The 24,152-nt window shown below is 39.9% G+C and overlaps 2 protein-coding genes across 3 annotated transcripts in view; one reads left to right on the top strand and one right to left on the bottom strand.

Moving 5' to 3' along the window:
- The first annotated feature begins 118 nt into the window (after positions 1 to 118).
- On the top strand, positions 119 to 2,611 carry foxc1b (forkhead box C1b). The gene has a single exon (XM_037771340.1). The coding sequence runs from the start codon at positions 735 to 737 to the stop codon at positions 2,130 to 2,132; it is 1,398 nt and encodes a 465-aa protein (XP_037627268.1). The 5' UTR covers positions 119 to 734; the 3' UTR covers positions 2,133 to 2,611.
- A 6,108-nt stretch (positions 2,612 to 8,719) lies between these two features.
- gmds (GDP-mannose 4,6-dehydratase) overlaps positions 8,720 to 24,152 on the bottom strand; it is a 187,602-nt gene continuing 172,169 nt past the window's right edge. For both annotated transcript variants that reach the window (XM_037770088.1, XM_037770089.1), the window contains 2 exons: positions 10,906 to 10,974; positions 8,720 to 9,282 (listed from right to left, as the gene is read on the bottom strand). In XM_037770088.1, the coding sequence (XP_037626016.1) occupies positions 9,220 to 9,282; positions 10,906 to 10,974 (132 nt within the window). In that variant the 3' untranslated portion in view covers positions 8,720 to 9,219. The remainder of the gene's footprint in view (positions 9,283 to 10,905; positions 10,975 to 24,152) is intronic.

Raw genomic sequence — 24,152 nt, 5'->3', positions numbered from 1 at the left:
AAACACAGGAGAGGTAAAGGTATACAAAAAATTATTATTATTATTATGCTGCTTATTATTATTAAAAGATACAGAGTGAATGAGTGAACATAGTGTGTAAAGTCCGTCAATAAATAAATGTAGTATGTACAATAAATAAATGTAATATGTACATATGTGCAGTCTATTAAGTGGTATATGTATAGTGTAAAGTGCGCCAGTGGTTAGAGTCCAAGATGGTTGCAGATAGTGCATGTTTAAATTTAACAGCGTTTTAATATAACTCCATGTCTGAGCTGAGCTGAGGAGAGGAGAGAGGGAATGAGAGAAGAGGAGGAGGAAGAGGAGGAAGAGGAGGAGGGGTGGTGTAGTAACTTTTGTCGCCATGCAGCTTTTCCACAGGTTCATTCCGTCCTCCAATTGGATGATGGAGCACTCATTCTGGGAGGAGCAGCCCGAGCAGCCAAAAGGGAAGAAAAAAATGTGAAGGGTGAAGAAAAAAGAAAAAAAAAAAAAGTCCTCTCTGTGTGTAGACTCATGATCCTCCAGTCTCACTTTTAGCCTTTCACCAAATGTTCACTGCGGCAGTGTGCGCTCTCTCCTCCGGTTCACCGTGGCCAGCTGCGGCTTAGAATAAGACCCAGAAGAGAAGAAGAGAGTTCAACAGAAAACCGGAGCACACACCCGCTGAAGTATAGTGAGAGTTTTCTGGAGAGGACGCAGTTTTGGGTCGGTTTTTACGCACATAGCGCAGGATGCAGGCGCGCTACTCCGTCTCCAGCCCCAACTCTTTGGGAGTCGTCCCGTACATCAGCAGCGACCAGAGCTACTACCGGGCCGCCGCCGGTGGAGGATACACCGGGATGCCTACACCCATGAGCATGTACTCCCACGCCGCGGCCCACCACGACCAGTACCCGGCCAGCATGGCCCGTGCGTACGGACCGTACACGCCTCAGCACCAACAACCCAAGGACATGGTGAAACCTCCGTACAGCTACATCGCTCTCATCACCATGGCCATCCAGAACTCACCGGAGAAGAAGATCACCCTGAACGGGATTTATCAGTTCATCATGGAGAGGTTTCCGTTCTACCGGGACAACAAGCAGGGCTGGCAGAACAGCATCCGGCACAACCTGTCTCTCAATGAGTGCTTCGTCAAAGTGCCCAGAGATGATAAGAAGCCCGGTAAGGGCAGCTACTGGACTCTGGACCCGGACTCCTACAACATGTTTGAGAACGGCAGCTTCCTGCGGCGCCGGAGGAGGTTCAAGAAGAAGGACGTGCTGAAGGACAAGGACGAGAGGGGGGACAGACAGAGCAAGGACGCGTCTGTGAGTAGTGAGCAGGACTCTCAGGGGTCCCAGCCGGTGAGAGTGCAGGATATAAAGACGGAGAACGGGACTTCAACGCCTCCACAGGCCGCTGTCTCTCCGGCTCTGAGCTCCACCGTGCCCAAGACAGAGAGCCCGGACAGCAGCAGCAGCAGCAGCATGTCGACCGGCAGCCCGCACAGCGTTCCCTCTACTCGGTCACTCAGCATGGACGCACCGGAGCAGCACCACCAGCACCAGCAGCACCAGGGCTTCAGCGTGGATAACATCATGGGGTCACCGCAGGCCGAGCTCTCCACGCCGCCTCTCGTCGCCTCTTCTCGGACACTGTCGCTCAGCTACTCTCCAAACCAGACAACCGCGTACAGCTCGACCTCCTGTAACCAGAGCAACAACGCGACCTATCACTGCAACATGCAGGCCATGAGTCTTTACGCAGGAGACAGAACGACCGGTGGTCACCTGGCAACGTCCACCGGCAGCACCGTGGTGGAGGAGGCGCTGCCAGACTACTGCGTCACCACGACCACCGCGTCTCCTCTCGGACACAGCAACCAGGACGGACACCACGCGCCGCACCACCAAGGGAGGCTCGCGTCGTGGTACGGAGACCTGAGCCACTTGAGTCCGGTTAGTAGTTACCCGGCGCAGCAGCAGAACTTCCACTCGGTGAGAGAGATGTTCGAGTCCCAGAGGATCGGTGGTTTGAACGGCTCCCCGGTCAACGGGAATAATAGCTGTCAGATGGCCTTCCCATCCGGACAGTCGCTCTACCGCACCTCAGGAGCGTTTGTTTATGACTGCAGCAAGTTCTGAGAGAGACAACAAGTTTCTCCTTTTTTTTTAAATTAATAACTCTTAATATATGTTTTATATATTTTTTTTGTATTTTTTATTCTCACTCCGAATGGACATAAGAGACTTTCTGTCGAGGTGCGTGTGTAAACACCGAAAACACGTAAGTTTTCTTCCCTGTTTATATAAAGCTGGCCCAAATACCATGCTTTTATGATGACCATATACTGTAAATTATAACCTAATATAGTAATTTATTTTTTAGGAAAAAAAAGGGAGTGGTTGGATATTGAGGACCAAACACTTTTAAACGTTTTCTTTCCAGTTTTTTTTTTTTTTTTTTTATTGCTGCCTTTATTTGTCCCAGTTCTTGTATAGAAATAGATATGGGGGGCTTTGTAGTCTGACTTATTTTATTCATTTTGTCTTATTTGTTTAAAAAAAACTATTTTTTGAAGGCATTACATTTTGTTTGTTTAATAAAGTGCCGTCTATTTGAACTTAATTTGAGTGATTTATTAGCAGTGCTATAAGGGAGTTTTTTTTCTAAATTAAGAGATACATAACCAGGTAGAAGTCAAAATATGTTTGGGGTATAAAATATTTTATATAATTGTTTTTAAAATTGCTGAATGCTCTAAAAATGGTGGCCACTGAGAAACAGTCTTTTTTATTTATTATTATTATCTAAGAAAATAAGCAAGCAGTGTGTAGTTTTAGTGGCGTTGCATTTGAGTCTTTCAGTGAATCTACATGATTTGGATTTACTAATTTATGATAATCTTATAGTAATTTATATTAAGGTTCATAGGACCTGTTCTTTTCAAGATGGAATATATTTTTTTTACATATAACTTAAAGTCATGAGACGGGTCTGCGGCCCTACTTTGCGCTGCGGAGGCCAGATTCAACCGCACAACCGAGATGACCTAAAATATCAAACTGTGAGAGGTGAAACAGATTCAAATTCATTTGAACTGTCAGAATAAAAGCTTCACCTGCAGTTTATGTATTTGTAACATCCGTGCGTAAAGGCAGATACATAAACACACGTGTGGCAGCAGATGAGCGGTGAGGTCTGATCTCACTAAAGGCCTAGTCAGCAAAAACAAATCAGTCATTACGAACCGAGCAGGCTTCCGTCCGACTGCTGTTTGGGAGTGCATGATGGGAGGGTTTGGATGCAAAAAAAAGAAAGAAAGAAAGAAAGAAAGAAAGAAAGCTGCAGCTGCATTTGTTTTGGATGTCTTCAGGGGACATTTAGCTGCACGAGCAGACCGGAGCACACCCTGAAGGCCGCAGAGATGCATGATGGGACGGTCTGATTGACATGATGTGTGAGGTGGAGAGATGGTGCAACCTGCTCTGCACAATTACAGCAGCACCACTGACCTGTTGGGACTGATTGAAACACGCTGCTGTCACATGTCGATGTATTTTTTATTTCAGTGCTTCCTTGATGACGTGGGCCCCCACTCCCCCTAAAAAGAAAGACCCAGATTCTTATGACAATCCAAACTTTTCAATTTTTCTAAATTTGTATACGTGCAGGCACATCCACATGACAGCGTGCATGTCCAGTTTCATATTCATTCGTATCATTATTAATATTATAGTACTATTCAATTCAATATTCTGTAATATTTTGAATGAAAAAACAATTAGAAAAAGTTATTATTATTATTATTATTATTATTACTATTATTATTATGAATAATTCAATAGACTGAACTGGTTTGGCCCACGCAATAATATTTAAATATTGTATTTAAATAATAATATACTTATCTCTAATAGGTGACGTGAAACTCATAATCAATTATATATATGAAATATTCACATATTAAAAGAAAATATATAAAACCATTCTGAGAATTACATTAAATTCAGCAATAATATTAATACAAATATGATTATTAATAATAACAATAATTACAATAATAATGATAATAATAATAAAACATGATACTCATAATCAATTATATATAAAATATTCACATATTAAAAAAATATATAAAACTTCTGAGAATTACATTGAATTCCGCAATAATATGAATACAAATATGATTATTAATCATAACAATAATTACAATAATAATAATAAAACATACTCATAATCAATTATATTTAAAATATTCACATATTAAAAAAAAGTATAAAACTATTCTGAGAATTAAATTAAATTCAGCAATAATATTAATACAATAATAATAATTACAATAATTCGAATAATAATAATAATAATAATACATTAGAAGTCAATGTTGTTTCCAGGTTGGACAGTTAGGATGTTAACTAAGAATAACCTGATTTTGTTTGGTGTTTGTTTGCGCCTCAGCCTCTGATCCAGCAGCCTGACAGTAAAACTGTGTGTGTGTGTGTGTGTGTGTGCGTGTGTGTGTGTGTGTGCTTGCAAGGCCGTTCAGGCGGTGGAAGTGTAAACGTGACTGTCAGTTTCAGGCCTGTGTGTGTGGATGAGATTTTAATGAGTCAGTGAAACTAAAAAGTCCAAACTGTCCCCTGCAGGGCCAACAGCCAGTCAGATGAGTCAGACCCATAAAACTAATGTAAACAATGCGCTCTGCTGCAGCAGCACCTGAGGGGGGTTAATCCAAGTTTAACTGCAAAATGGCATTAAAAAATCACATCATCATATGCACAGAAAGCTGCCTAATAATACTCGTAATAAAGTAGATTATTGCCTCTAAACAAACGTCTTGGTGATTGATGCTGCACTCGAGGGTCAGGAAGGAAAACGCAGTACCGGCTGAGAATCATTTTTCATTGTAAGGACAAGACAGGAGGAGGTGATGGGGGTCAATGGAGAGGATGTCAACAATGCACTTTAGGAAAGGACGGCGAGAAAGGCTGCAGTAAAGCCTGTCACTAGCTTATCTAAAGCACCTGAAGCTGCAGCCGGACGACTCACTGCTGTGTTGTTGTTGAGGAGGGCTCTGCAGAAAACTGGAAACAAGCTGCCAAACAAGCGCAATAAAAGCGCACTGAAACGCGCCATCATGTTGTGTGTTTGAGGTATTTTAATGTTCAGGTAATTGACACCAGTTTCAAATATACATCGCCTCGAGGGATCCCGGTTGTGTATGTGCTGCAGAATGAATTCACTATGATGAGCATCACAAAGATAGATGTCTTATTAATATCCTGCTTATAGTGAGGTGTAAAGCAACCTGATACACACATCTTATGTATTACATGTTTGGCAGATACCAAAAAGGAAACATATCCTAGATTCACCGAGAAGGGACTATTTTCTTGCGCGTCACTAATTTGGAGTTTTGGCCAAAATTACCAAAGAAATTAAAGTCGAAATTAAGTTCTTTAAAAAATTTGAATGATCTTTAAAATTGGGACTCACTAGTGAGAGAGACCAATCTAGGAGGATGACTAGTAGAACATGACAAGCACCCACATCTTTTTCATCACAACTGACAACTCAGAAATCAATGTGAAACATACAGTATATTTACTTTTCCTTACCGAAGCACCGCTGTTTTTTTTTTCATGCGATATATAACAGCAACACTATATTGATCTGTTATAGTTTACTCATCGTTTTTTTTTTGCAGCTGGAGCCAAAAAACGCAAATATTAAAAATTCACGCGGATATCACTGATATGTAATAGTCATAAATTATATATATTTTTTAGTCCAAAACTGGAAGGAGATCCCAAAATATGAAATGTAATCTTATACTTGTGAGGTCAAATATATATATATATAAAAATATGCATTTTATATATAAAAACATTACAAAAAAAGATATTCTAACAGTATAAATAGATTAGAGACTGAAGGCGTTTCACTTTAAGTGCAGAAAATGTGTGGCCGTTTCAAACTACTAATGTAGGCCTGATTATGACAATGTGAGGTGTTCAGCTCAGCTCAGTCTGTTGTGTCTCAGGGGAGCAGATGATGGCTGAGATCAACATTTATTTCACTCTGAGTTTTCTGCCTCATATGTAAGTTTTCGTGTCCTGAAAAAAAAAATCCATATTCCAAATTCTTGATCTGGTTTACAAAGCAAAGCCTTCAGAGGCCTGATGTCCCACATTTAACACAAGCGAGGTGAAATCAAATGTTAACTATGTCCATTTGTTTTATGCTTCACTGACTGTTGCTGATATCTGGATGGATTCTCTTTAAAAACTTGATGTTTCCATCATCCAAAAATATACAGCCGGAATTATTGTTCACTTTTTGACTTTATTAATCTTTAGTGAGGCTTTGTGAGCTTTTATTTTTATTTTTTTATTTTTATTTTGTGTCTCTCTTATGTGTATTTGGGAGAGCTGAGGAGTTAGATTGCTGTTATTTCTTCCAATAACACGGGTTTTCTAGCACATAACCTCCAGCTGAAAAAGGAAAAAAAATTACAATATTCTGTTATTTTGGTGATATTTAGCCCTTAAGGCCTCTTATATGAAATTATGAAAACATCAGATTTTTGCTTTCCAGCGGACCTAAACAATTTCACGTTCTTAATAATACATTATTATAAAAACACAATTTAGACTCCTTAGAGTATGTTTTTATGACAATCAATCAAAGTGTGTGTTTTACAGTAAGTCTGTTCTCACAAGCATTAATACAACATTAACTTATGTTTTAATATTGCTGCTTTGGACAAAAGGCGCAGCTGTTCTTCCTCCTGCAGGTTTCATTTAAGAGCCTATTTGTCCTTAAACTAGTCCTACTCACTGTCCATTAAATCTGACAGAAAAACACAGTAATATTATTATCTTACAAGGACTTAAAGAATCAGGAGTTTAAATCGACCGTTTCATCTCTTTAACATGTTTGTTTAGCTGCATGAAGTTTTTTTTTTAATTTCTTTATATTGGTGGTCCAGATCCAGAATAGCTTTACTTTGTGAGAGAGCCAACAGTATATAAACCTGATCACGAGGCTCCTCTAATTGTTGTTGATCGGTGCTAGGTGCACCTGCGAGAGAAGCTGCAGGCTCACTGTGTGTTTCACTGTGTGTGTTTCACTGTGTGTGTGTTTCACTGTGTGTGTTTCAGAGGCCAAACAGCCTCAGAGACACATCTGGTTCCAATCCAGACTATAGTTCACACACACGAGCACAGAGAGACTTTAAATGTCCTGTAGGTGTTGTCTCAAAGAGAGAAACACTCCTCAGATTGCTCACTGAGACCCGCAGGCCTCCGGACAACAAGGTCAAGGTCAAACAGCTCGACCAAGAAACAACACCAGAGGGTGAAAAGTAACGAAATACTTTTACTCACCGTCTGTACTTAATTATAATGTTGAGCTAATACTTTAATTATTTTTAAATTCTTCTCCTTTATATTGTGGAAATACTATATATATTTTTTTCTCCACTTTATGACAGATTTCCTTACTTTATAGGTATCTAAGATTTTAGATATAAAATGTCAGAAACGCTCATGAAAAGGATGCATTGCTGTAGATTAAACTACCAAATATACAGGTAATATACAGGTTAGTTAAAATTGGCTACAACATTAAAATACATGCTTAAACTCTACTGCATCAATCTCCTCACAATAATCAATAATATAATATATTAAATAATATCAAAAAGGAGCCATTCTGCTGCATAGTAAAACTTTTACTTTTGATATTTTGCTGATACCTAGTACTTTTACTTAAGTAGAATTTTGAGTGTTTTTGCATTGTGGTCCTCTATTGGCTATATAGGCTAAATTAAGGATCTGAATACTATAGTATATTCCCCAAATCCTGCTACAAAAATACATCCATCGGCCTGAAGAGATATTATCAAATATAATGAATAACACGCATGATAAAGTGTGTATCAGGCTATATGTGCATTAATAATCCACAGGGATGTAAGAAAAAGAAAACTTGTCAAACACATTACATTTTTTTTACTAAAATAGCATTTTTAATTACAGTCAGACTTATTTTTTTGCAACAACAGTGAGAAAAATATTTAAAGATGAAAGAAAATGTTTGAATTGTCGCCTCAAGGCAGTTTAAAGACTTAAAGACTTCCCTCTGGAATTAAATGTGAAATGACCCGCAGTGCGTAACGTGCGAAAACCAAGTGGAGGCAAATATGTTGCTTGTTTAAGAGAAAGAAAACATCTCAGTGGGTTGAATTATCTTCAGTAAGATGGGAAGTGTTTTCACTGTATCGGTGTAAAAAAAGGTCCGGATCCAGGCAGCCAGTCTGGACAGACAAGAGGCGTTTGAGAGCCGGACTCTGGGACTCCGGCTCCCGGGAAAAAACGCACTTCCTGCCGAATACAAGAGCGCAGTGTGCTCGCTAATAAAAAGCCTGGAAAGCCTGGAAAGCCGGAGAGAGCAGAGAAGCGACAGGAGCTCAGCCAGCCGACCTCTGCTCATCCTGGGCAACACACACACACTCACACACACACACACACACACACACACACACACACCTGCATTTGAATCCTGATTGAAGACTTGCTGCTGCTTGCAGGCCTAAAAGAATAAAACACAAATCATACAAACAAAACCACACAAAGAAACCTCCATCTTAACATCTATTAATATGTATATTAACATAATTTATCACAGCATTGTGTAGCATCATAAAAAACATTAGGACACAACATGTGAAAAGAGCAGTCTTTATTGTACTAAACAGCACATTTGTTCATTTATATCATCGTTAGTCTATGAATAAACCCGTTGATTCCTATTTTCCAACATTAAATCTTCATATTTGTATTTATTTATATATTCTGTCATTTCATCCTCTGACATCTAAATCAATTCAACCACAATCGAAAAAGAAACAAAGACATAAATAAACCCTTAATCCTTTGTCATCTCTATAAATTAGATCATGATCAGTGTGGAAATACAAAAGGCATCTCTGCTATGTGATAACAAAACAAAATTAATTGACACATGATGCTAGAAATAGACACAACACACGAAGGCAATCAAAGGTTAAGCCAACCCGCAAATAACAAAGAAAGAAAGGACACAATTACATCATTTGGAAAAGTCATAAAGAAACATAAAAAAAGACAACATGTTCCTTCCTCTGTTGGTAGGACACCGGAGTGTTAAAATGTTTCCGTCCCGGGTGGAATGACTGATTTGGACTCAGGCGTTTGGGTTTTTCTTCATTAGCTCGACGTCTGCGTCCACCATCTCCTTCACCAGCTCCTGCAGAGAGACACCACGGTCACAGGTTAACACTTAGTTTCAGAAAGGAAGGGAAAAGGTTGACTATTCATCTTTAATGAAATACGTCTCTTATTAAAAACACAGTAGAGCCACTGATTGTAATTAAAATGCTTTGTCTTTATTTATAGTAGGCCTGCCATTAATGAAGATGAACTCTGTTCAGTATCAGCATTCATTCAATATCATCATTTATTGACTTTCAGACAAAATGTTTTTTTTGAAGAATGACTGATTACGGCTGGATATTAAACCTTCATATTTCTTTTGCACTGACCAAAATGCGTTCGTTGTACTGAATATGGAAAACTGTGAAGTACCGAAAAGTGGCATCGAATGTCAGGTCAGATTTGGAGTCTTGTTTGCTTATTCTGTGATCACTTAGTTCAAGATTTCATTTAAAATGTTGCTAATTTAATTTTATTTATGTAAAGTTCTTGTTTGGCTGCTTGTGTTTAGACAACTTTTAACATTTGAGAACTTTGGCTTTTTTAGTTTAATAGAAAACTGTATATATTTCTCAAAAAAAATGATACTTATGGTATCAGCATCAAAACTCTATAAAACACTATATGATCATATCATGTTATTGTTTCACTAAATTCTGTTGTCCATACTAATTCTTACGAGCAAATAGTAAAAAGATGTAGAGCTCCAACGATTAATCGATTAGTTGTCAACTATTACATTTATCGGTAATTATTTTGATAATTGAATAATCGGTTTGAGTAATTTTTTAATAGAAAAATAAGTCTAAATTCTCTGATTCCAGTTTCTTAAATGTGAATATTTTCTGGTTTCTTTACTCCGCTATAACAGTAATCTGATTATCTTTGAGTTGTGGACAAAACAAGACATGTGAGGATGTCATCTTGGGCTTTGGGAAACACTGATCGACATTTTTCACCATTTTCTGACATTTTATAGACCAAACAACTAATCGAGAAAATAATCGACAATGAAAGTAATAGTTAGTTGCAGCCCTAAAAAGATTTAATTCAAACCAAAATAGTGATTTGACTCTTGGAGACTTTTGTCTGGTATAATTCAAAACAGTTGAACATAGTTAATAATATCAGTTTGATTTTTTTTTTTTTTTTTTTAAATATGTGACTTACTTTGAATACTTTTGCCTTATCTTGAGATATATTGGAAAAATATTTTGTTTTATTATTTTTATTAAATTCCATGCCTTCCAACATGAAGTTCTTTTCAAAAACCTTTCCAATAAAGGAAAAAATATTATATTCTTTCCCATAAAACATACCAGGCTGACATAAGACATGATTTCTCTCTAACACATAAAAATAGGCCTGTACTTGTACTTGTTGCTTTTCTGTTGTTTCTTATACATGCACCTCAGTAGTCTGCTCACAAAAACTAGGCTACGCTCACTCACTATACAAGTAATATCACATCCTTCATCTCACTATCCCACCCACATACTCTGCTAACCCACCCACTTTCTACCACCTGTGGCTATATTACAGTATATTTCACCAAATCATTCCATGTCTGTATATGTGTGGCTAAAATATCCTCATTCACATCATCGTATTGATTTCAACCACATCATCCAGCTCTTATCAGATGTGTGACACGTACCTCAAAAGTGACCTTTGGCTTCCAACCCAACCTCTGATAGGCTTTGGTGCTGTCGCCTTGTAGGTAGTCCTGTTAGAAAGAGAGAGAGAGAGAGAGAGAGAGAGAGAGAGAGAGAGGGAGGGGGGGGGGGGGGATAGAGAGAAGAAAAACAAATCATCAGTCATGTCTGATCTGATGTCGACGAGGAGGAGGATCCTGCAGCCAGCTGATGTGTCGTCCGCACATAAAGACACACTGGATTCAACTCAATGTCCAAATTTGACGTCTTCAACAGGATGCAAGGGATGGAGGGTGATGATTACTCTCACACACACACACGCACACATGCACACACGCACACACGCACACACGCACACACGCACACACGCACACACGCACACACACACTATCTCCCCTCTCTCGGGGCAAAAGGGAGGTCACAGAGTCTCGCCGGCCATCAATCCCCCCTCTCGGCTCCCCACCACCGATCTGTCCGGACAGCCCCGTCGGTGCCAGAGGATGATGAATTGTGGGACTCTGGTGGCGTAACCCCCCCCCCACCCTCCCCAGCCCAGGACCCCCCACTCACCCCCCTCCACCCATCAACCCCTGACTCATTTCCCCCCCTGTTGTGTTTTGCACCGGGTTCAAGATCCAATGAGACCCTTCTTGAGACCACCAAAGAGACAGAAAAAACTTTTCTCTCTCTCTCTCTCTGTCTCTCTCTTTCCCCACTTCTATTTCCATCTCAATTTTTGGGGGAATTTCTTTTCATGTCTCAGGCATCATCCGTATTAAGTTAGTATCAGAAACACACATGTTGGCCTCAAGGGGTCTAATAAAACATTGTGGTGAAACCTGATACTGATGAATCTCCTTTTTCAATAAACTGATAGTGTACGTTCCCTAATCCTGCAACTAATTCAGAAATTAGTGACTACCCCGAGAAAGCTTTGCTGAAGTCGACAAAGGCTTCTATTTTTCTTTCTTCTTTTTTTTTTATCTTTAACACAGTCATGGCCTTGGTGCTTTCTCAAGAAGTGCGTGGTGGTCTTTTCCTTTCTTTCTTTCTTTGTTGTTTTCCCTCTGCATGGAGGTTCAAATTATATCATATTTATTTCCATGGCCAAAAGTATGTGGACACCCAAGCATTTCCACTCACATGTGATCGCTGAGCATAACTGTTGCTATAATAGACCTACACACTTCTGGGAAAGCATTCTACAACATTGTGGATGCAGGGATTCACTGCAATTCAGCCACAACAGCATTAAAGTGGATTTATACCCGAGCAGTAAGGAGGTACAGTACAGCTACGGAGCATACTGTATTCACGTAGCCGCTGGAGCTGACGGGCCCCTCCTGAAAGATGGCAGCAGAGAAAGCACGTGGACAATGGAAGGACTGTGATTGGTCAGTTTGAGCTTCTTGTGTTTTCTCCTACAAGTTTCTGACGTTGTTTACTGTGTATTTGTATGTTTTTAATGGTGAGTTGTGTTATGGGTATTGTATGTGCCTTTGTTGTATTTAGGAGAAGCCAAAGACAAATTTCCACTGAGGTGGATCAACCCAGTCTCCTACAAAATTACATTCCCATACAAATAATCTGCATTCTCAATCACGTTTCGAGGGAAACGTATTTTCTCCCGGTCTATGATCACGGTTTTAAACAGTTTTAAAGACGGGTCAACGTAAATTGAAAAAAAAACAAAAGTTCAACAAAACTACTTGGTTAGGTTTAGTGAAAAAACATCATGGTTTGGCTTAAAATGACCACTGTTGTTACGTCTTAAGCTACGGACATAAATTAAAATAAGCAAACATTGACTTTTACATGGGACATGAACAGTGGTCTCCTGGGTGGAGGTCCTGTGTTTTTTGACCCGTTCCCCACCCTGACTTCCTCTCAAGGCGAAGTTCCGTCTAATCTAATGCCAGTACAGATTGTTAAGAACGAAGGCAACATGTAGCAAATCGAAAAAAAAAAGGCACAGTCATCTTAACACACATCTAGCAAAGCCAACTCCAAGATCATATTTACGCCAACTGCACCGAATAGTCTCATACTCACTAATGAAACAAGGCAGAGGTTCCCACTGTCTCTTGTATCACACAGTAACAGAAGAAACATGATACGGCCTGATCACATCCAGTACGAGGTGTTGGATGTGGTTGAGGTTAGGACTCTGTGGAGGCCAGTTAAGTTCATCCACACAAAACTGGGATAACTTTATATGATGACTGTCTTTTTGAGGGCAAACCTACTGGATCTTGTGTAATAATTACATTTATTCTACAGCAATTAGGGCTGTAAGAAAATATCGAGTGTCGTGAGATTTTGTTTTGTGATACTGTATTGATTCTCAAAAACACTATACATTTTTAATTAATAGCTTACATGCAAAGCTTAATTCAGTCAATACTACTATTTCCTTTGCAAAGATATGTGCCCCCTCATAGTAGTGCTATGATGCTTGATGTTACAGTGACTGTGATAAATGCAAATGCAGATCCCACTGTTCTGATTACATAAAAAAGTAAACTTTTATTTTACTCGAATTTTATGCATATGGTGGTGTGTCCTTTATACTATGAAAGTTCTCCAAAAATTTGATTTAAAAAATTGCAATATATCACCTTGCTTACAGTATCGCAATATATCACAATATATTGAATCATAACCCCTGTATTGTGACACGTATCGTATCGCCAGATTCTTGCCAATACATAGCCCTAAATGCAATAATTGCATTCATACTAGTGCAATAAATACTCTTATTCTAGTGCAAAATTACATTGTATTTATTTATTTTACTCATTATTTTAGAACCTGTGTTGTCTGTTTCAGTTGTTTTGTTTTTGTGGTATTTGTCCTGTGTCTTTCAATGCATTGATCACGAGAAGTGCTCCTAATTACAATAAAGACTTTTCTACTCTATTCTATTTATGGACCTGACCTTGTGCACGGGGGCATTATCATGTTGAGACAGGAAAGGGTTTTCCCCAAACGGTTTCCACAAAGTGGAGGCGCATTCTTCTCTAAAATTTTGGATGCAGTGGCATAACATTTCCATTATTTGGAACCAATGTGCTTAGCCCAATCCATGAAAAACACAGGCGGCCATACAGTGAAAAAAGAGAGAGCAGTGTTTCTATATGACGTTGAACCTCTTGAAAATGTCTTTTCTGGGTGATCTTATTACACAGGAACGCTCACAGCAGCACTGGCATAGCTGAGCCTTTTAGAGAGCAGGGACCCACATCTCAGAGAGGTTCCACGCCGCTTAATCACACTCTACTGATTACACACACACAAAGGCAACAACACTGAACACACACACAGTGAACAAGTACAGGCCGATTCGGTCTGCGACACTGCTCGGTTTTTATTTTTAACCTCACATGGAGCACATACAGCCCCGCAGATGAAAGCTACAGCCCATTTTCTCCTCCGACTGTAACGGGCAGCACAAACAGCTCTTTCTCATGTGAGCGGCTCCGTACATTACTCACATCCATTTCTGGCTCTGAAGCCATAACTGGAAACATTTTCAGACTAATTACCTACAGCAATGAGACATAATTTATCACGGGGCTGAATGTAATTATTATAGGGTGACTTACTCCACAATTACATTAAATAATCCACTTGCTTCATAATTATATTGATTAGGGTTCGGTAATGGAGAACATTTCGTAGCTGGCACAGATGAAACATCAACCTGGTCTCGTCACGAACACTGAGGCTGGTCTCAAGTCAAGTGTTAACACGTAGTACATTTTTAGTAGAAACTGAACCTGGTTTAAGGTTTGTGTTTCTATGCCCTTTCTTGATTGGTTGCTAAATGCCAAAGAGGGTGGGTCTTATCTGATGTGAGCCTGTCAAAGGCCGATGCCAAAAAATGGGAAGGAGAACAAATGCAAGAAAGTTGGCGTGCCGTAAAACCCTGAACAAAAAACCTGAAGTAGCCTTTTGTTTAGTTTCTGTTGGCGTGCCTATGTAAATCCAATGAACTGACATAAACTCCAAGACGTCGACGCCAAAGGTGCCATCCATCTTTCATTCACTTCAACTGAAGTCAGAACGACTGACACATTCAAGAACGTGTTTCCTGTTTCTATTTGAGCTCCAATTGTTTCCCCCATTGCCCACCTTTAACCAGCGAATTGGCATAGATGACCAATACAAAGAGTGTTGGCTGTGTTGATAGATCTTGTGTTTGGAGATGGACAAATCATTATTCTAGCTGTGTGCCATCAGCCTGTTTTGGACAAGATTACACGCCGATAGTTCACATGGACTCTCGCGGACACAGGCAGATGACGATATTTACGTTGCAAGGACCCCTGTGGCAACACGAATGTAGAGAGCATAAATTGGCTTATCAGTCAACGTTGATTTATTTCTCACATAACTTCCGCATTTAAGTTACGCCACTTTCTGAGTTATTTTAACCCAAACCACAATCTTTTCCTAAACCTACCTAAGTCGTTTTGTTGCCTAAACCTAACCAAGTTGTTGCATGTGAAGACTTAAGTTTATTTTTGAAAAGACTGGAGTGGAAATTGACACGGGTGTCATGTGTGGTTGGACATTTGTAGGAAAACGCATGAAGAATGAGGTATAACTTTTCATAAGATATCCTACGAACCGTTGTATGAGGGCAGGTTGGATTATTAATGTAGCAAAGTTTCATGGCATAAAAGATGATCACTGTTTTTAACTGTAGATACATGTTTCTATGACTCCACCACTGGTAAAAAAAATCCAGCTGAGAGCTCTCTTTGCTGACCATCTGCAAATAATTGAGGGACCTGGAAACAGGAAGGAGGGCTGAGCATCCAACCTCTATACTTTTGTCAACTAAAATGTCGCGTATCGAAAGTTGACATCAGATGCTTGACATATCCTGTTCTCTTATTCTTGATCCGATATTGTTTTAGATTTTATTTATGCAAAGTTCTTGTAATGCTGTTTGTGTTAAAGACATTAAACACTGAGAAATCTGGCACACTTTGTTAAATGAAAGAGGAATTTTATAGAAAACATTTATATTGCTTAAAAGTGCAGTGTGTAGGATTTGGTGGCATCTAGTGGTGAGGTTGCAGATTGCAACCAACTGAAACTCCTCCTGTGTGCTAAGAGTGTAGGAGAACTACGGTGGCCGATGCAAAAACGTGAAAACGCGAATGGTCCAATCTAGAGCCAGGGTTTGTTTGTCCATTCTGGGCTACTGTAGAAACATGGCAGCCGGCTCTGTGAAGAGGACCGTAGATATAAACGGCTCATTCTAAGGTAACTAAAACATGATTCTTATTTTCAGGTGATTATACACTAAAGAAAACATACTTATTAATATTATATTCCATTTCTGCCAATAGATCCTCCAAAATGCAACACACGGTTCCTTTAAACTAAAATATTCCATAAATAACATGCTGTACCGAATCTCTGGTTTTGCATTGGCACCAATATTGAACAATTTCAAATAACCCCCATAACAGGAAGTAGGAAGAGTCATGCCTTGTATCATCATCATCTTCGTCATAATCATCGTCATGCCTGGCCTCTGAAATCCCCGTCTGAGCTTGGCAGGAGAACATCTGTTGAAATTGGACTCTTGTCTGCTAAATCCGCCGTCTTAGCACACAACCGCACGGTTCAGCATCCAGGAAGTTAATCCGGCGCCTGGTCTTTCTCAACCAGGATTTCTGCAGGTGACGGACCATCTCACCCTCGCAGATCCGTCTGCGGAGCGCGGCTCGCTGGAATAAAAGCTGCTTCCAAACTGCTAACAAGAGCGTTCTGCGGCCAAGTGAACTCACCCCAAACAGAGCATGTAGCAAATAATTCAACACGAACTACTAGCAGATGGGGGGCACAATATAATCTTCATATGGATCCGATTTGGAACCAAACCCAATGCTTTGGCACATCCTGTTTAAAGCAGCGCTCTGCCCACGTCTGAAAATATGCAGCGGTGATAATAACAACAGCTAGAGAGCCGAAGATTAGCCGTGACAAAATGTGTGTCACTTTTAGAGATTAAATGACAATACAAACTACGCCCACTCACCATGTGGGACCATGCTAGAGCATCACAGACTCTGAGCACTGATGTGTGTCACGAGTAGGAATAAACACGGGAAGAACACATATGCAAATGGTTTCATAAACCAAAGTTGGAAAAATTGAGACCAGAGTTTTATTTCTGATGATGTGTCTGACGGATTCAGAGTAGGCTGAGTAGTGGTATTGTGATACAGAAACATCACAGCTGTTACTGGTTACCAGTATCATCAGTCACCATGATGCCCATCTCCATCATCACCATCACCACACAGTACATTTGCAGTTTACTCATAACAGTCAATGTTACTCAACACAGACACAGATGCTTTGTTTCTGAAAGTGAAGAATGGAACTCAATATGACAGTATCCATTAGCCTCAGTGGTTGTTGCTACGGAAGATCCAAAGATGAATTGATTCAAGTCGCTAAATTAATTCCAGACAAACCTCTAATGCTCCGTTCACACTACGGACAACACAGCAACAGGCTACAAGTCATTTTCAAAGGAAGCCGGTGACATGAAGCTACGAACTGACGCCCGATGTGCTACAAATCAAAGTTGAGCTGGTCTCAACTTTTTCAGCGCTCCAATGACGAGGTGACGCGTCAACCAATCGTATGTTTTTTGTATCACCCTGTTCCATCGAAAAAAATGTCGTTAGCCAGTCCTCAGTGCTATTTAACGACATAACTATGCCAACTATGATCGTTTTGTTGTGTTTGTCGCTCGTAGTGTGAACGTAGCATTAGTTCACCTCACAATAACATGCACTGCGAAATAACCTAAAGGTCTGAATGGATGCTGTTATAGCGATGCTCTCAGGTAATTGGATTATCTCTTATTGTTGTCATGTACAGAATTGTGTATATTTTACCTTTTTTCAATTAACCATTTTATTTTTTCAAATCATTTGCTTATTGGTAGAACTGATGAATCAACCAGGAGACTATTATGGCTATTTGAGTGGTGGTAATGCTCAAATGGCTCATCATCTAACTGGGACAAATGAGAGCTGTAGTCGTGCTGGTGGCCTCTGTTCTACGAGCATCTGTAACTCAAAGGGTTTTCTCGTGGTGGTTTACTTCCAATGATGATATTGCGAAGTTGGAACATGTTCTTGGCCCATGTTATGTCCATATTCTACGATGAATAAATGTCTTTGTTTTTAGTGGACACGTAGCCGTTTTAGCCAAAATAAATCAATAATAGTTTTCTGACTACCTTCATACTGATCATTTGTTCAAATGCAAAAAACATTTATTTATACTAGCCTGAAAAGCCATGCCAAATATGACTTTTGTCACCAAGAAGTAAAGGCAGAAGTTGCATAACTTTGTTATAGCACGGGAAAACATCTTAGAGCAGAGGACAACTATTCACATCCCATTTCTTAGCAGCAAAGAGTCTTGGTATCCTCTAATCGTGACCACGATCTTTCCTTAAACGTAACCAAGTAGAGCTGCAACGATTATTATATTGATATGCAACTGTTTGAATGATAGATTAATCAGTTTGAGTAATTTTTAGATTTAATTTTAAGAAAAGAAAAGTCCTAATTCTCTGATTCCACCTTCACAAATGTGAATATTTTGTTTTCTTTACTCCTCTATGACAGTAAACTGAATATCTTTGAGTTGTGGACAAAACAAGACATGTGAGGACGTCATCTTGGGCTTTGGGAAATACTGATCAACATTTTTAACCCTTTTCTGACATTTTATAGACCAAACAACTAATCGATTAATTGAGAAAATGATCAACAAATTAATCAACAAGGAAAATAATTGTTAGTTGTAGCCCTATAACCAAGTAGTTTGGTTTTTATTTTTAACCACAATATTTCCTGAACTCTAACCAAATAGTTGTTGTACCTAAATCATCTCTGTACCTGCCGTTTGTAATGGTCTTGGACCAGATCAGAAAATGCTAATATGAGTAATGCTTGGATGACAGCTTATTTTTCCATTAAGTTTGGAGTACTTGGTTATTTTGTTTGATCAGAAGCTAGGGGGCATGACCTTGGCTCTCTATACGACTGTTACTGCCATAACCTTGATTCTCAAGCTCTGACGTGAAGAGTACTATTTCTCTTCAACTCTAATACAAATCTTTACTTAAATATCTACTCGCCAACAACCTATCATTGCCTATCATTCAACATCTCCGCCTCCTTGCCTTTTCCCTGACACTCTCCACTCTAATAAAGACGGGACGCCATAAAAAATAATCTTTAGAAATGTAAAAGCGAGAGACGGATGGAGTGTGATCATGGTTCATAAAGCACACAGGCAGTAAAAGGCACTCAGAGAAGGCATTTAACGCAAAGGAATTCTGGTATCACTGCGAGGCCTTTCAATAAATCACACGGCACACCGGGGCTGACCTACGAACACATAAGGGCACACACACACAAACATGTAGCGGCGTGTGAACACACACACACACACACACACACACACACACACACACAAAAGCACCTACAGCACTCGTATGTAAGGAAAAGGCAGAAAAAAAGTCCCTAATATTATTAGTTTTCTTCCTACATGGAATCCTTACGGGAGACACATCAAACGTTCTCAGGAAAACAACTCTCTTCTCTCACTCTCTCTCGGAGGGATGCATGCTGGGAGACTATGATGTGGTTTTTGAAGTCCAGTAGCGTCTCTGGTATTTGTACAGTAGTGGACATGAGGCTGCGAATACAGAGACTTCAAAGAAAATCAGATAAAGCGGCCGAGAATGCTGTGAGAGCCCGGAGCCCACGGTCTCCGTGTCCCCAGCAGACCCAGATGTTCCGAACAGACCCATATATCCTGACCTTTGACCTCGCTGGCTTTTTTGATGGAAGAACTCAACCCTGATCCTGCAGGGCTTTTTATACCCAGGATGAACTGCTACTACGACAGCGATGGGGACACGAAAAGGAAAAATCGTCTCTCCCTTCAGAGCCCTGACGCTGCGGCCTGTCTGTGGTAACATGGAGGCGGCTGCGTTCACCGTGCGACCAGGTGTGTGAGCGGGTAAGAAGTGTGTGCAGGTGGGGAAACACTGCCAGCAAATGAAAGAGAGAACTACATCATTCCTAGATGTTGAGACTCAGAGTCACAAATCTGTCACTGGTCGATTTCTAACGCAACGCCACCAGCATCGCCTCGACTTTCTTGAAAGCACAAAAGGGAGGAAATAAGAGACTTATGTGGTAATGTGCATACCACTGGTCGTCTTTCTTCTTCTTCAAGATCCTAAATTATTATACAGAACACACAAATTTGTGTTTTTTTAACCCAATTTTCTCAAATATATTTGCTTTTCTCTTTGAAAATCCGAGAGTTTGACATCTTCAAGGCTTTAAAACTATTCAAATGAAACAATCCAAGAATCCGAGGAGCATCCCACCGCTAACAGCCACTAACAGACACATTATGCAACAGGTGGTAAAGGGTCCACAGGAGACATTTTATTGGCTTTAAGGGCCACAAGCCAAAAAGGTTGTGAACCAATACACTAGAAGGTAACATACATAAGATAGATATATTGTTTAATCTTCATTTTTAATCATTTTCTTACATCAACAGGTTATATCGTAATCACTATTTTGTCTCTTTATGCTTCGGCGACACAAATGTATTTCGCATTTCTTAACAATAAAGCAACATTTTAAATTGAATTGAAAAAGATCTGAATTTAAGAGATATTATACAGAGCATTTTTTGTGAGGAGCTGAATTACAGTGATATTTATTTTATTAATGCATCATATTGCATTTGTATTAATATTTTTGGATTGTTTTGGTAATATATATGTCCATACGATAAAAAAGCTCATTAAACTAAACTGAGATTTCCTATTCTAAATATATGATTTTTGTAATTTTATGTATGTTTTTACATTTTAACACCTTAATACAATTTTTTTTCTCTCTTATATGTCCCCTTTAGTTGCGTTAAGGTAGGAAAACTAATTTAAAAAAATAACTGAAATTTAAAGAGAAATATGTAAACCCAAGACTTCATGTTTTCTAGCTGCACCGTTCCATCAAATGGAAACACTCTACATTTAGCCTGATTTATTTGGCATCTTTAGAAATCCTGGCATCTCACTCGAATTTAAATGAAGTTCTGCGGGTTTGATTTTGATTTGTGATGATTGGAGTTGGAAAGGTTAACTGTTTGTGTCTGTGTGTGTGTTAACATACTTTGGGGACACAAATCACTGCTTTTATGTTTACTTTTACATCAAGTTAATCACTGAAATACATTTAGATGAATTGTGAGATGCTGCGTCTTTAGGGAATCCAAGACAGTTATACGCCACTCCCAGCCAGAGGTCAAAGGTCAGGTCCAGTGTGTGTGTGTGTGTGTGTGTGTTTCTATATGTGTATGTGTGTGTGTGTGAGAGTGAGAGAGAGAGAGAGCTGTGTGAGTTATAGCTCAGGTTTCCTTCCCTGACTCCCCATGCAGCTTGGCCTGCACACAATGTGTTGAGTGACCTCTAAAGGGTGGCCCTGTCACCCTGATGAGTATGTACACTACACTACACACGCGCACGCACACGGCAACCTCAAATCTTAAAAGAGTTAACAACTCGATTTACAGATGGACCGATGCACCACACACACACACAAACACACACATAAATAAAAAACAACAACAGGAAATAATTAGCAGAAAAGCAGGAAAGTGTGAACCTCATCCAGGGAAACAGTAAAAGCCACTTGTGATATTGAAAAGCCAAAACATCACATCACAAACTGTCAGTACACTTCGCCTCCTCCCTCCTCTCTCCTCTGGGCTCGGCTGTGTTGATTGCTCTCCATCAGTGCTCATTAAAATTCCTGGGGGAGCCGTGTGATAAATATTTACGCGGCTGAGGACACACTCCACACACACTCCAAACACACTCGAGCGGCTGGATCTCACTGGCGATAGTGTTAAGTGCCCAGAGGGCTCTGGCAGCGAGAGAGAGATCGGTTGGTTGTATGCGTGAGGCGTTTACTGTCGAGATAACGGGAGGAGGGCGGCGATATATGGCTCTTAATCATCGAGGTTTAAATTTGTGTTTTTCTGCTTGTGTGTGTGTGTGTCCACGTCCCGAGGATAATCTTTTAATGTGTGAAGTTTATGGAAATGAAGAGGAAAATATCGCACGTTCGCACATCTGGATATAAAAGCACACACACAGAGTGTAACCACAGTGGAGCTGGACTCCTCACTACTGTTCCACTAAGCTGCTGCCGACCCCACCCGCCCTCCTCCTCCTCCTCCTCCTCCTCCTCCTCCTGTATTCTATTATTCCTGCGGACGGGAAACAGATCATAATTCCTGGAGTCAGCAAAAAGCTGCAGACTGAGAGAGTGAGAGCTGGAGGGAGGGGAGGGAAAAGAGAGTGGGGGGGCTCAGGTGACTGTTCACTTCCACTGAGGTCAAACTGAAACTGTGCAGTTAAGTCATTTCCAGTGAAAAGTGAAATGTGTGTTTAGTCTGTTTGCGCGTTTGTGTAATAGAGTTTGGGTGAAGTAGCGCTTTGTGTGTGTGTGTGATGAGTGTTTCATATTTCAGGAGGCATCAAAGGCCAACATGATTTCCCTTCTTTAAACAACATTCTTTACAATCATACTACAAAAAGAAAGAGAGAATGGGTGAGAAAGGGAGGGAGGAGGAGGAGGAGGAGGAGGAAAATGTCATCCAGTCTTATCTTAATTGTTGTGTAATCTCACTGATGGAGCTTTGACACCCAGCCTTGCTCTGTGTTTAGGTAGATGATGATTGTTGAGCAGCTTCTTGTACTCTGGACACAATCTGGCTCCAATTTTTTGTAGTTTTGGCCGTCACTCCAGTGAATTAACAGAACATTTTTCTCACCAGAAACCATGCTAACATAGCTACAGCTTGCAAAACAGGCAAACCACTAAAATGATGTTTAATGTCCTTTGTTTTTTTATTTACTTTTTATTGTTTTGCAGACTGACACCAAGTTGCCCTTTATGGTTACTCAATGTATTGCATAACTGTGTGCATGTTCATTCCTATCTTTGAGAGTCTCTACTGACTGAGGTCTGTATGTGGGAGTAATGGATATAATGCTATATTGTACTCGTGTTCTTGCACAACTTCGCTTGATTGAGAGGCTGCTTTTTAAAAGACACAGCAAATACATTTTATGAGGAGACATCATTTTGTGAAGCCTGTGTCTTTGTAACACACACACACACCCCGCAGGGCGTAACTGAGAATCACTGGTTTAGATCACTGGAATAAACTGGGACCTGTTTGAGATCCTGGTCGATTGCTGTGGTTGCAGTGTACCGTTGTAAAGCGGAAAATAAAGCTGATGGGTAAAATGTTATTATAATACAAAGGATTGCTGAACTACAGTAACCACAATGAACTACAAAAACATACCAGTTTTCTCTCTAAAATGTAGTAAGTCTGGAATAGTTCAGAAACTTGGCTCTGTATTTATTTGTATGAATCCAAATGTGGACAAATATTTTTTTTGATTCCAAATGTGTATTAGTGCATTGGTGGGGATGCCCCGAAGGGATAGCAAAATTGCAAGATTATTAACAGGATTAACAGAAAAGCAAAATAACATAATTCTGCTAATAAAATGACCTTAAAAAAAACAAAAAAAAAAAACTTTTCTCAGTTAAACTCATCTTTTTTTCTTGCTGAATTACTGATTTTTGGGCACAATCTATAGACCTACTGTCTAAAACAGTCTACATTCAGTCACCCATCAGTCACCCATAATACACAAACACATACACTCTACATAGGTTACCTAACAAGCCCCATTTTAGGAGCTCTTTTGGTAAAGGTGACATAAATGTTAGAGATACAGAGGGGAGTTCTAGTTGACACACACACACACATACAGTATGCACACACACACAGTGGATGTGATATATGTGGTCTACTTCAGGCCTTGGCTGAGCTCTCGGCGGTGTCGGGGTGAGGCAAGGTGGTTCCACACAAAATCTGCCGTCTCCAACTCTCAGCTCCCAACACACTATTTATTAGTCTCTCGCCCTTTTTCACCTCAGCTGCTCTGTGAACATGTTAACGTATAACACGCGACCTCCTCCCTCCTCTCCGACTCTCACAGCCACCGCCCATTCTCTGCATCGAGTCTGATGGTTTACTCAGGGTTAAGACAAATGCTTTGTTCTATATTTGTTCTAAACACTAACAC

The sequence above is a fragment of the Sebastes umbrosus genome, chromosome 5 (assembly GCF_015220745.1).
Source record: "Sebastes umbrosus isolate fSebUmb1 chromosome 5, fSebUmb1.pri, whole genome shotgun sequence".
Taxonomy (NCBI): domain Eukaryota; kingdom Metazoa; phylum Chordata; class Actinopteri; order Perciformes; family Sebastidae; genus Sebastes; species Sebastes umbrosus.
Note: the sequence above shows the minus strand (reverse complement) of the source record. Positions and strands in the feature narration are given on the sequence as shown.